General features: G+C 41.6%; 1 protein-coding gene across 1 annotated transcript in view; it reads right to left on the bottom strand.

The window, feature by feature from the left end:
• LOC111979703 (metabotropic glycine receptor-like) overlaps nt 1-12,319 on the bottom strand; it is a 148,834-nt gene that overhangs the window by 28,310 nt on the left and 108,205 nt on the right. The window contains 1 exon segment of the mRNA XM_070449019.1: nt 5,652-5,890. Within this exon segment, the coding sequence (XP_070305120.1) occupies nt 5,652-5,890 (239 nt within the window).

A 12,319-nucleotide genomic window follows, 5' to 3' on the forward strand; every position in this document is an offset into this window, starting at 1 on the left:
GGCAGGATTTAAGCCTTTGACAAAACAACAGTGTGTATCCCGCCCTAATCGATGAGGGATTTAATGCCTCTTGAGCAAAAAACAACGTGTGATCCGCCCTAATCGATGAGGAGTTATAATGCCCTCTTGACAAAACACAACAGTGTGTATCCCGCCCTAATCGATGAGGGATTTAATGCCTCTTGAACTAAAACAACAGTGTATGTAACCCGCCTAGTTGTTTTGTCAAGAGGCATTAAATCCCTCATCGATTAGGATACACACTGTTGTTTTGTCAAGAGGCATTAAATCCCTCATCGATTAGGGCGGGAGACACACTGTTGTTTTGTCAAGAGGCATTAAATCCCTCATCGATTAGGATACACGCTGTTGAAACTACCACAACTGAAAAACCGCATGGAAACTGGATATGTTTTTACATCCCTGGTTAGAGGACAATCTGCTGAACACCGTCAGCTGCTGTACATTTTGGAATGTTGCATTTTGATTTACGTGGATCGTCAATGAGGTAAGTGTAACGCAACACATTGTTTTGTTAATCACTTCCATGTATATCACGCTGAAATCAATAGAGGTGTGGGGCTCTGTTTAAACTAACACTATTCAAGGGTCGGCAGGTAGCCTAGTGGTAAGAGCGTTGGACTAGCAACCGAAAGGTTACTGACGAGGTAAAAATCTGTCGTTCTGCCCCTGAACAAGGCAGGGCCACTGAACAAGGCAGGGCCCCTGAACAAGGCAGGGCCCCTGAACAAGGCCCCTGAACACTGTTCCTCGGCCGTCATTGAAAATAAGAATTTGTTCTTAACTGACTTGCCTAGTTAAATTAAGGTAAAATAAACAATGAAACTTGGAATAAACCTATACTTGCTTAGTTAGATGAGAACTTGTGGAAGGCTTCTATCTATATTTCGGCAGGCTGCCATCACAAAATAAGGAACAGACCCACCCTGATCTGTTTCACCTGTCTTTGTGCTTGTCTCCAATCCCCACCAGGTGTCTCCAATCTTCCCTCATTATATTCTTGCGTTTTCCGTTTGTCTGTTGCCAGTTCGTCTTGTCCCGTCAAGTCCTACCAGCGTGTTCCCATGTTTCCTGTGCTCTAGTGTCTCCTAGTCTTCCCAGTTCTGACCTTTCTACCTGTCCTGACCCTGCCTGCCAGAAAGTGATATCACAACTTAAAATCGAGACGGCTTATCTCCACCACCTTCTTCAAAACAGTTTTTAATTGCATATCTGAAGAAGTGCAAGCTATTGATAATCACTCCCTGTTCACAGACACTAAAAACTGCTATGGTGAAACCCCTTCTGAAGAAAAGTAATTTAGATTCTACAGATTTGAGCAATTTTCTAACAATCTCCAACCTCCCCATTCTATAGCAAAATTCTGGAGAAATTGGTTTTCAAACAGCTAAATGATTTTTAAGTACCAACTGTATTTTAGAAAAATTCCAATCTGGTTTTTGTGTCCACCACAGTAGACTTGGTTAAAGTTGTAAATTATCTGAGCCAACACAGACGCCAAACAGCTTTCTGTCCTTGTACTCTTGGATTTAAGTGCTGCATTCCACACTGTTGACCATGATGTCCTTCTGGACAGACTGGAGAGGTGGGTTGGCCTCTCCGGTCCAGTTCTAAATTGGTGTAGGACCTATTTAACCGGTCAAAAGTTTTAACTCAGAAGAAATACATATCATATGTGGCGTTCCACAAGGTTCGATTTTGGGTCCGATGCTGTTCATTTTATATATGTTACTACTTGGCAGCGTTATCAGAAAGCACAGCATTGATTTTCACTGCTACGTAGACAATACACGACTTTACATTTCTGTGTCACCAGAGGATTTAAGCTCCATGGATAAATTATTAGACTGTATTCGTGATTTAAATACTTGGATGGCTCACACCTTCCTCTAAATCAAGACAAGACAGAGGTACTTATTGTTGGAGCCAAAACACAGAGAGAGAATCTGGCCGCACATTATAATTCACTTGGTAAAAAACCTGTCATTTTTTATTCTGAACTCAATTTTGAATCACACATTAGGAATGTGACAAATAGCTTTTTACCACCTGAGGAACATTGCCAAGGTGCAGCCGTTTCTCTCTCAGACTGATACAGAGAGACTCATCCATGCTTTTATTACTAGCAGGCTTGACTACTGTAATGCTCTCCTGCCTGGTCTACCCAAGAAAGCCATTGGTCAACTGCAAAAACATACAGAATGCTACAGCACAGGTACTGACCAAGACCAGACGGAGAGCACACATTACACCGGTTTTAAGGTCTCTGCACTGACTGCCTGTGAGTTTTAGAATACATTTTAAGATTCTTCTATTGGTTTTTAAATCAGTTCGCGATTGTGCACCCCAATACATGTCAGACATGTTTTTAAGTTATGTACTCAGTACCCTTCTATGCTCGGCCTAATTTATGTGCTCTGAAGTTGAGCTGGAGTTGCATGGCAAATGGTCCAGGAACAGGACAATGCCAAAGGACAAATCAGCCCTTCCCTCTCTTAGGGGCTAAAACGTATCTCTGCTATAGTATCCAGAGGACTGACTATAGAAGGAGTGATAGAATAATACTATATTATATAATAATACTATATTATGTAATAATACTATAGAATAATACTATATTATAAAATCATACTATATTATAGAATAATACTATATGATAGAATAATACTATATTATAGAATAATACCATATGGTAGAATAATACTATATGATAGAATAATACTATATGATAGAATAATACTATATTATCCTGGTTTCTATCTGAAACTTGTTCCCTGAGGATAACTCTGATGCTACAGTACAGTGCATTCGGAAAGTATTCAGACCACTTGACTTTTTTCCACATTTTGTTACGTTACATCCATATTCTAAAATGGATTTAAAATATGTTTTCCTCATCAATCTACACACAAGACCCCATAATGACAAAGAAAAAATAGTTTTTAGACATTTTTGCAAATGTATATATATATATATTTTTTGCACATTTACACAAGTATTCAGACTCTTTACTCAGTATTACTCAGTATTTTGAAGCACCTTTGGGAGCGATTACAGCCTCAAGGCTTCTTGGGTATGATGCTACAAGCTTGGCACACCTGTATTTGGGGAGTTTCTCCCATTCCTCTCTACAGATCCTCTCAAGCTCTGTCAGGTTGGTTGCGGAGCGTTGCTGCACAGCTATTTTCAGGTGTCTCCAGAGATGTTCGATCGGGTTCAAGTCCTGGCTCTGGCCGGGACACTCAAGGACATTCAGAGACTTGTCCCGAATCCTCTCCTGCGTTGTCTTGGCTGTGTGCTTTGGGTCGTTGTCCTGTTGGAAGGTGAACCTTCGCCCCAGTGTGAGGTCCTGTGCGCTCTGGAGCAGGTTTTCATCAAGGATCTCTCTGTACTTTGCTCTGTTTATCTTTTCCTCGGTCCTGACTAGTCTCCCAGTTCCTGCTGCTGAAAAACATCCACACAATATGATGCTGCCACCACCATGCTTCACTGTAGGGATGGTGCCAGATTTCCTCCAGACGTGACACTTAGCATTCAGGCCAAAGTGTTCAATCTTGGTTTCATCAGACCAGAGAATCTTGTTCCTCATGGTCTGAGAGTCCTTCAGGTGCCTTTTGGCAAACTCCAAGAGGGCTGTCATGTGCCTTTTACTGAGGAGTTATTTCCGTCTGGCCACTCTACCATAAAGGCCTGATTGGTGGAGTGCTGCAGAGATGATTGTCCTTCTGGAAGGTTCTCCCATCTCCACAGAGGAACTCTTGAGCTGTCAGTGACCATCAGGTTCTTGATCACCTCCCTGACCAAGGCCCTTCTCCCCCGTTTGCTCAGTTTGGCCGGGCGGCCAGCTCTAGGAAGAGTCTTGGTGGTTCCAAACTTCTTCTATTTAATAATGATGGAGGCCACTGTGTTCTTGGGGAGCTTCAATGCTGCAGAAATGTTTTGGTACCCTTCCCCAGATCTGTGCTTCGACACAATCCCATCTCGGAGCTCTATGGACAATTCCTTTAACCTCATGGCTTGGTTTTTGCTGTGACATGTATTGTCAACTGTGGGACCTTATATAGACAGATGTGTGCCTTTCCAAATCATGTCCAATCAATTGAATTTACCACAGGTGGACTCCAATCAAATTGTAGAAACATCTCAAGGATGATCAATGGAAACAGGATGCACCTGAGCTTCGAGTCTGAGCTTCGAGAACTTCGAGTCTCATAGCAAAGGGTCTAAATTCTTATGTAAATAAGGTATTTCAGTTTAGGGTTTGGTAYATTTGCAAAAATTCTAAAAACCTGTTTTCACTTTGTCATTCTGATGTATTGTGTGTAGATTGATGAGGATATTTTTTTATTTAATACATTTTAGAATAAGGCTGTAACGTAACAACATGTGGAAAAAGTCATAGGGTCTGATTACTTTCCAAAGGCACTGTATATGGATGTATGATCTCTATGCAAAGCGTTTTTATGGTCCAGGAATTCTGGCTTATTTACATTGGTCTCATCCCCCACACAAGCCTTTAGATGCTGTGACACCCTGTGGAGATTGGGCCTGGAAGTGTTGAGGTTACTGTAAACTTGGTATTGTTTGATTGGTTAATGGTGGTTGGTTTTGGGTTGAAAGGTCACACCTTCAGATGTTATAAATGGAATTACATGCCTTTGTTCTCTCTCTTATCCTGTTTCCAGCCATGGAGGAAGGTTGTATGATCAATTCTCATCAAATCAAAATCAAATAAAATGTTATTGGTCACATACACATATTTAGCAGATGTTATTACTTGTAGCGAAATGCTTGTAGGAATTTACTAGGCGTCTAGGACTCTGGCCTAGTAAGCATCTCTTTATTCATGCTTTGTCCTGCTTGGAATAATGACTTGTTAATGCTTGTTAATTCTTTTAACTTAATTTATGCCTTGCATGTGAATCCATTATTAATTGCACAATGTTAATTAAATATTTGTCTTTGATATAGACAATTCCGAGACCAATTCTTGCTAGTCAACGTCATCTCATTGCCTAATGCTTGCGTGTATATTTTAATTATCTTTATGAAGCCAGATAAGCATTTTAATAGGCTAATTGCTTAGTCTTATTACGAGTGACGTGAGGTATTTATAATTTCATATATGATAACAATGACTGTCCACTACACCCTCAGATTCTCTGGCACTGGTCTTTTAACTATCCCATAGCCTAGGACCAAGAGGCATGGAGAGGCAGCCTTTAGTTACTATGCCCCCTGCCCTCTGGAATAGCCTGCCAGAGAACCTGAGGGGGGCTGAAACTGTGGACATATTTAAAAGAAATCTTAAAACACATCTTTTTAGTTTTGCTTTTCCTTAGGGTACTTTTTAGTCATTCAGTTCTTATTGTTATTCTTTTGTTTTTTATCCTCCTAAGTTTGTTGTGTAGTAAATATTTCAGTTTTCATTTATCGTTTTTTATCATTTATTTTCTGTGAAGCACATTGTGTTGCGTTCCATGTCTGAAATGTGCTGTATAAATAAAGCTTGATTTGATTTGATAATTTCAATCATTTTCTGGCTTTAACAATGTCATTTCAACCAGTTTGCCCACTTGGTTATTGACTAGGGGTATTAACAAGAGGTCCACACTTCCGTCACAACTCACCAATTGCCATCATGTAGTCCCAGCGGTCCAGCAGGCACATGCTGAACTGCAGCCCGTCGGGGGTGAGGCCCACATCGATGAGGGCCGACGTCCGGTCAGGTGTCTGACACACGGCCGAGGTCCAGGCCACCAGGAACCACAGCACCACCAGCAGGATGACCCCTAGCAGACGCAGCACCCGCCAGCTGGTGATGTAGGGCGTCCGCTGTGCCGTACGGGACAGGAACACCTTCAGCACCCTGGAGGAGAGAAGAGAGAGAAGAGTTGTTTCTGTTCCCACATCCCAGCAGGTTGTTTCTGTTCCCACATCCCAGCAGGTTGTTTCTGTTCCCACATCCCAGCAGGTTGTTTTCTGTTCCCACATCCCAGCAGGTTGTTCCTGTTCCCACATCCCAGCAGGTTGTTTTATAGTGTCATTTTAGGGTTTTATGGTTCTCCTTGAGAAGACGTCATATAACCAGATTACAACCAACTGGTGTCTGTTATAACCAGATTACAACCAATTGGTCTCTGTTATAACCAGATTACAACCAACTGGTGTCTGTTACAACCAGATTACAACCAACTGGTGTCTGTTATAACCAGATTACAACCAACTGGTGTCTGTTATAACCAGATTACAACCAACTGGTGTCTGTTACAAACAGGTTGTTAGGCTCTAAATGAACCTAGTAAAAATCACGGACGATTAGTAAAGTTTAGACCAAGTTTATTCACCCCTTGGGGTGGCAGGTAGCCTACTGGTTAGAGCGTTGGACTTGTAACCGAAAGGTTGCAAGATCGAATCCCCGAGCTGACAAGGTAAAAATCTGTCGTTCTGCCCCTGAGCAAGGCAGTTAACCCACTGTTCCTAGGTCGTTATTGAAAATAAGAATTTGTTCTTAACTGACCTGCCTAGTTTAAATAAAGATACATTTTTTAAAAACACAGCGGAATAAGACAAAGACATGGTTCCTATACATACCCCAATTTGGGCGGAGTCTCCTCCTTCTCTCTAAACATGACATCTTTACTAGGCAGGAAGTTAAAAGTGATGCGGGCAACAAACTGTTCCTTCTCCCTTAATGTGACCTGACCTCGACACCCTTCCTCACTAAACCACATCTCTCCACCATTATCAGTGCCTGCCAACATGTCATCGTCTTTCCCTCCACTCGGTACATTCCAAGCTTAATTGCCTCCACCATATACATCCCTCCTACAGATACCCATTAACTTCTGGTGTAGACCCTAGACTATGGCACCGCTCATGTCTCTATTATAACTGATGATTAACAATATTTAAAGTTTAGAAATCCGAACCCATCAAGGTAAAGATATATTTTTCATGAAATTATCAAGACATCATTGGGAAACTATTGGGAAACTGCTATTCATCCCTATCATTATTTATTCTACTGATTATGTAACTGACAGAAGCAACACTACTTTTACTGCAACCACTTTTTATCTTCTACCACTGCTATCATTCATTACACGGCAATATTCCTTCTACCACTGCTATCATTCATTACACTGCAATATTCCTTCTACCACTGCTATCATTCATTACACTGCAATATTCCTTCTACCATGCTAATCCAGTTCTACACTGCAATATTCCTTCTACCACTGCTATCATTCGTTACACTGCAATATATTCCTTCTACCACTGCTATCATTCATTACACTGCAATATTCCTTCTACCACTGCTATCATTCGTTACACTGCATTATTACTTCTACCACTGTTAGAATTCATTACACTGCATTATTCCTTCTACCACTGCTATCATTCGTTACACTGCATTATTACTTCTACCACTGTTAGAATTCATTACACTGCATTCTTCCTTCTACCACTGCTATCATTCATTACACCTGCAATATTAATTCTGCCACTGCTATATTCATTACACTGGCATATTCCTTTCTACCACTGCTGTCATTTCATTACACTGCATATTCCTTCTACCACTGTTAGAATTCATTACACTGCATTCTTCCTTCTACCACTGCTCATTCATTACACTGCATTATTCCTTCTACCACTGCTATCATTCATTCACTGAATTATCCTCCTACCACTGCTATCATTATTACACTGCATATTCCTTCTGCCACTGCTATCTTCATTACACTGCATTATTCCTTCTACCACTTTAGAAATTCATTACACTGCATTATCCTTCTACCACTGTTAGAATTCATTACACTGCATTATTCCTTCTACCATCTTACATTCCTTACACTGCATGTTCCCTCTACCACTGCTATCATTCATTACACTGCATTATTCCTTCTACACTGCCTGCATTCGTCGTGGTTACGGCTCCGTTAACATTCCTATACTACTGCTGAAAGACCCTTGCAAGAGCCAGCAACAGTGTGCCTCTGAAGTGTGGCTAGATTAGCATAGATATAAGGAGCTATTTCAACCTCTGGGGTCTCTGAGGGATAGACCATGATTGATCCTGCCTCATCTTTGTATCTGTGTGGGATTCTCCTATATTGAACTGACACTAAGTTAGGTTTCAAGCCCATCACACCATGAGGAACTTAAATTGTAATTTTGTCAGGGGAAGTAGCAAGGCTGCCCTTTGGCCCCTTATTTTCTGCACTCACAAACATATATTAACTGAAGTGGGAGTGGACAACACACACCACACACACAATTTCTTACCACACTTGATCAGATTGAGTTGTTCGCTGCTGTGTCTGCGAAATGTAAAAAGGCCAACATGAAAGCCAAGTCATTTCCAGAAAGAGATGGAGAGAACTCTATGTACAGTAGGTAGCTCTGTGTGATTGACAATGTAAAGTGCTACCTATGCCACTGTCCACTGACACTAAGGAGCAAATAGAACAATGGCAAAGCAGGCCCAATTCTGAGAGGAACCTGTTATTGGAGGGCACTCTACAGGCAAACTCATTAAGAGCATCATTGGAAAAATCGTTGGGAGAAAAGACAGAAAGTTCTAGGCAGAACACTGCAGAAGTTATCTCATTTGGCCAAATCACATTTCATTTTCACATGCCCTGAAACAACTGGTGTAGACTTTACCGTGAAATTCTTGTTTTATACGAGCCCTTCCCAACAATAAAAATAAAAACACTACCAAGAGTAATAATAACAGAAGTATGGAATACAGAAGAGTGGACTACAGTATAGTTGGAGCAATATACAGGAGTACCAGATCAATGTGGAGCTATATACAGGGAGACCAGATCAATGTGGAGCTATATACAGGGTACCAGTACCAGACAATGTGGGCTATATACGGGAGTACCAGATCAATGTGGAGCTATATACAGGAGTACCATACCGATCAATGTGAGCTATATACAGGAAGTACCAGTACCAGATCAATGTGGAGCTATATACAGGGTACCAGTACCAGATCAATGTGAGCTATATACGGGAGTCCAGATCAATGTGGAGCTATATACAGGGAGTAACAGATCAATAGGGCATATCCGGAGTACATACAGATCAATGTGGAGCTATATACAGGGATACCAGTCAAATTGGGCTATAACAGGGAGTACAGTACCAGATCAATGAGAGCTATATACAGGGGTACCAGTACCAGATCAATGTGGAGCTATATACAGGGGTACCAAGACCAGATCAATGTGGAGCTATATACAGGGAGTACCAGTACCAGATCAATGTGGAGCTATATACAGGGAATACCAGTACCAGATCAATGTGGAGCTATATACAGGGGGGTACCAGTACCAGATCAATGTGGAGCTATATACAGGCGGTACCAGTACCAGAACAATGTGGAGCTACACACAGTACCAGTCAAAAGTTTACACACCTACTCATTCAAGGGTTTTTCTTTATTTGTACTATCTTCTACATTGTAGAATAATAGTTAAGACATCAAAACTATGAAATAACACATATGGAATCATGTAGTAACCAAAAAAAGTGTTAAAAAAACTCTTGGCATTCTCTCAACCAGCTTCATGAGGTAGTCACCTGGAATGCATTTCAATTAACAGGTGTGCCTTGTTAAAAGTTAATTTGTGGAATTTCTTTCCTTCTTAATGCGTTTGAGCCAATTAGTTGTGTTGTGACAAGGTAGGGGTGGTATACAGAAGATAGCCCTATTTGGTAAAATACCAAGTCCATATTATGGCAAGAACAGCTCAAATAAGCAAAGATAAATGACAGTCCATCATTACTTTAAGACATGAATGTCAGTCAATGCGGAAAATTTGTTTATTTAAGTGCAGTCGCAAAAACCATCAAGCGCTATGATGAAACTGGCTTTCATGAGGATCGCCACAGGAAAGGAAGACCCAGAGTTACCTCTGCTGCAGAGGATAAATTCATTAGAGTTACCAGCCTCAGAAATGGGCAATTAACTGCACCTCAGATTGTAGCCCAAATAAACGCTTGACAGAGATCAAGTAACAGACACATCTCAACATTAACTGTTCAGATGAGACTGTGTGAATCAGGCCTTCATAGTCGAATTTCTGCAAAGAAACCACTACCAAAGGACACCAATAATAAGAAGAGACTTGCTTAGGCCAAGAAACACAACCAATGGACATTAGACCAGTGGACATCTGTCCTTTGGTCTGATGAGTCCAAATGTGACATTTTTGGTTCCAACCGCTGTATCCTTGTGAGATGCAGAGTAGGTGAATGGATGATGTCCAAGTAACCGGCACTGTACTGCACCGCCGCAGCTCTGCGTTGTGTGTGATTGATTGAGACTTCGGAGATCAGGTTGTAATAATGAATCAGAATTCACTCTCTGCATCCAAAAGAAAAGACAAAACATTTGTTGAGCACAAATATGTTCTGCGAATCGTCGCCTCTTTCTACAACAGACACACAACAGTGGACTGGGATCAGTCGTGGAGCAAGGCATCGTTCACACATACAGTATCTTAGCTAGCTAGTAACCACATGTTGAATTCAAAATGTTAATATCATCCTAAAAATTACGAATACAATTGCATCTTAACAATACAATCCACTTATGAGTAACCTCTAAATATACAACATTATTCATGAACAAAACATTGTAGGTAGGACTTTGTGCTTACAGGAATCACACTTTTCTGAAAACAACAGAAAAAGCGTGCCTACCTCTCATAGTGCATCAAAATTATTTGAGCACGAGCACGCAGGGCAAAACGTAAGTACACACTCCCCTACTCCCAGGTTGCAGGGCAAAACGTAAGTACACACTCCCCTACTCCCAGGATGCAGGGCAACACGTAAGTACACACTCCCCTACTCCCAGGATGCAGGGCAAAACGTAAGTACACACTCCCCTACTCCCAGGTATTCTAATATATTATAAGAATGGATAGCAAATAATTATTTGAGGCACGGGAGCGAGGTCCACGCTAGATACAGGTGTTCCGCTTGTAGCGTCATACGCCCAGAAGAACTCAAGGCTGTTAATGCGTCGAAACACGTAGAGTTAGCACTGCTCGTTCTAACTCACAGTATTTGAGAGGAAAGAGAGTGAGTGAAAATACTTACCGGCAAATTTACTTTTTGTTCATTAGTCTCCTCCTAATGAGATTGCATGAGCACAAACATCTGTCTAAAGAATCACTGTTTTTTGCTTCGTCATGTATGGGGGTTTTGTGAGGCAGATTCAGATGAGGCCCGGAGGACTAAAACAATTGACCAGGATTCTAGTCTTATTGAGGCGAAATAACAGGGCTAGAGTTACGCGTAACAAATTGTACATACCCTAGTACCCCAGGGTTGGCAGGAGGAAGATTATCATGTAAAACTAGTTATCTCGAAAGGCATGCTCAGATGATATAGCTCTTAGCAAGGATGCCAGGGAGTTCTGGGGCATAGCTAAGTATTCCCTTTCTCGCCTGTGGAAGAAATCTTTGTTTTTTTGGCCATTTATAACTGCACACCTTGTTGTTTGTGTACATGGACTTTCATAATTTGGTATGTTATTTCCCGCACAACACAGCTATATCTTCACCTCACGAGATTTTTGGCTAGGGTCAAGACAGACGCATACGTTATTTGAATCACAAGCTGTGTAACTTGTTTTGGTTTGTTTCGATATTGCTCGCTCTATGTCATGATAGAGGGGTGTGGGCAGGGTGAATACGATGGTTTGCCATGGGCAATTGACTGTAAAGATACGGTAATTTGGTAAGCACGTCCACATTGACATCTCTTAGTCTCAAGGTTGACAAAGTGTGGAATATACTTGCTAGTGACAAGGAATGTACGAGATCTTCCATCCTGTATTAAATCGAATATTGCCTAGAGCGAATAGGTGTTCCTTCTGGAGCGTCTGCGCATTGAACATAATGTACTAACTGGTAGCATCATTTCCGCCGTTATAAATATGTCTGCTCTAGCGATCGTCGGTGCAACGCTGGGTAAAGTACATTTTGGTGAATCGGACACTCCCCTACTCCCAGGTTGCAGGGCAAAACGTAAGTACACACTCCCCTAGCTAAGTACCCATGTTGCAGGGCAACACGGTGAGTTACAAGATACACAACTCCCCTACTCCCAGGTTGCAGGGCAAAACGTAAGTACACCACTCCCCTACTCCAGGTTGCAGGGCAAAACGTAAGTCACACTCCTATCTCCAGGTTGCAGGGCAAAACGTAAGTACACACTCCCCTACTCCAGGTTGCAGGGCAAAACGTAAGTACACACGCCAACTCCC

The sequence above is a fragment of the Salvelinus sp. IW2-2015 genome, linkage group LG19 (genome assembly GCF_002910315.2).
Source record: "Salvelinus sp. IW2-2015 linkage group LG19, ASM291031v2, whole genome shotgun sequence".
In the NCBI taxonomy this organism is placed as follows: Eukaryota; Metazoa; Chordata; class Actinopteri; order Salmoniformes; family Salmonidae; genus Salvelinus; species Salvelinus sp. IW2-2015.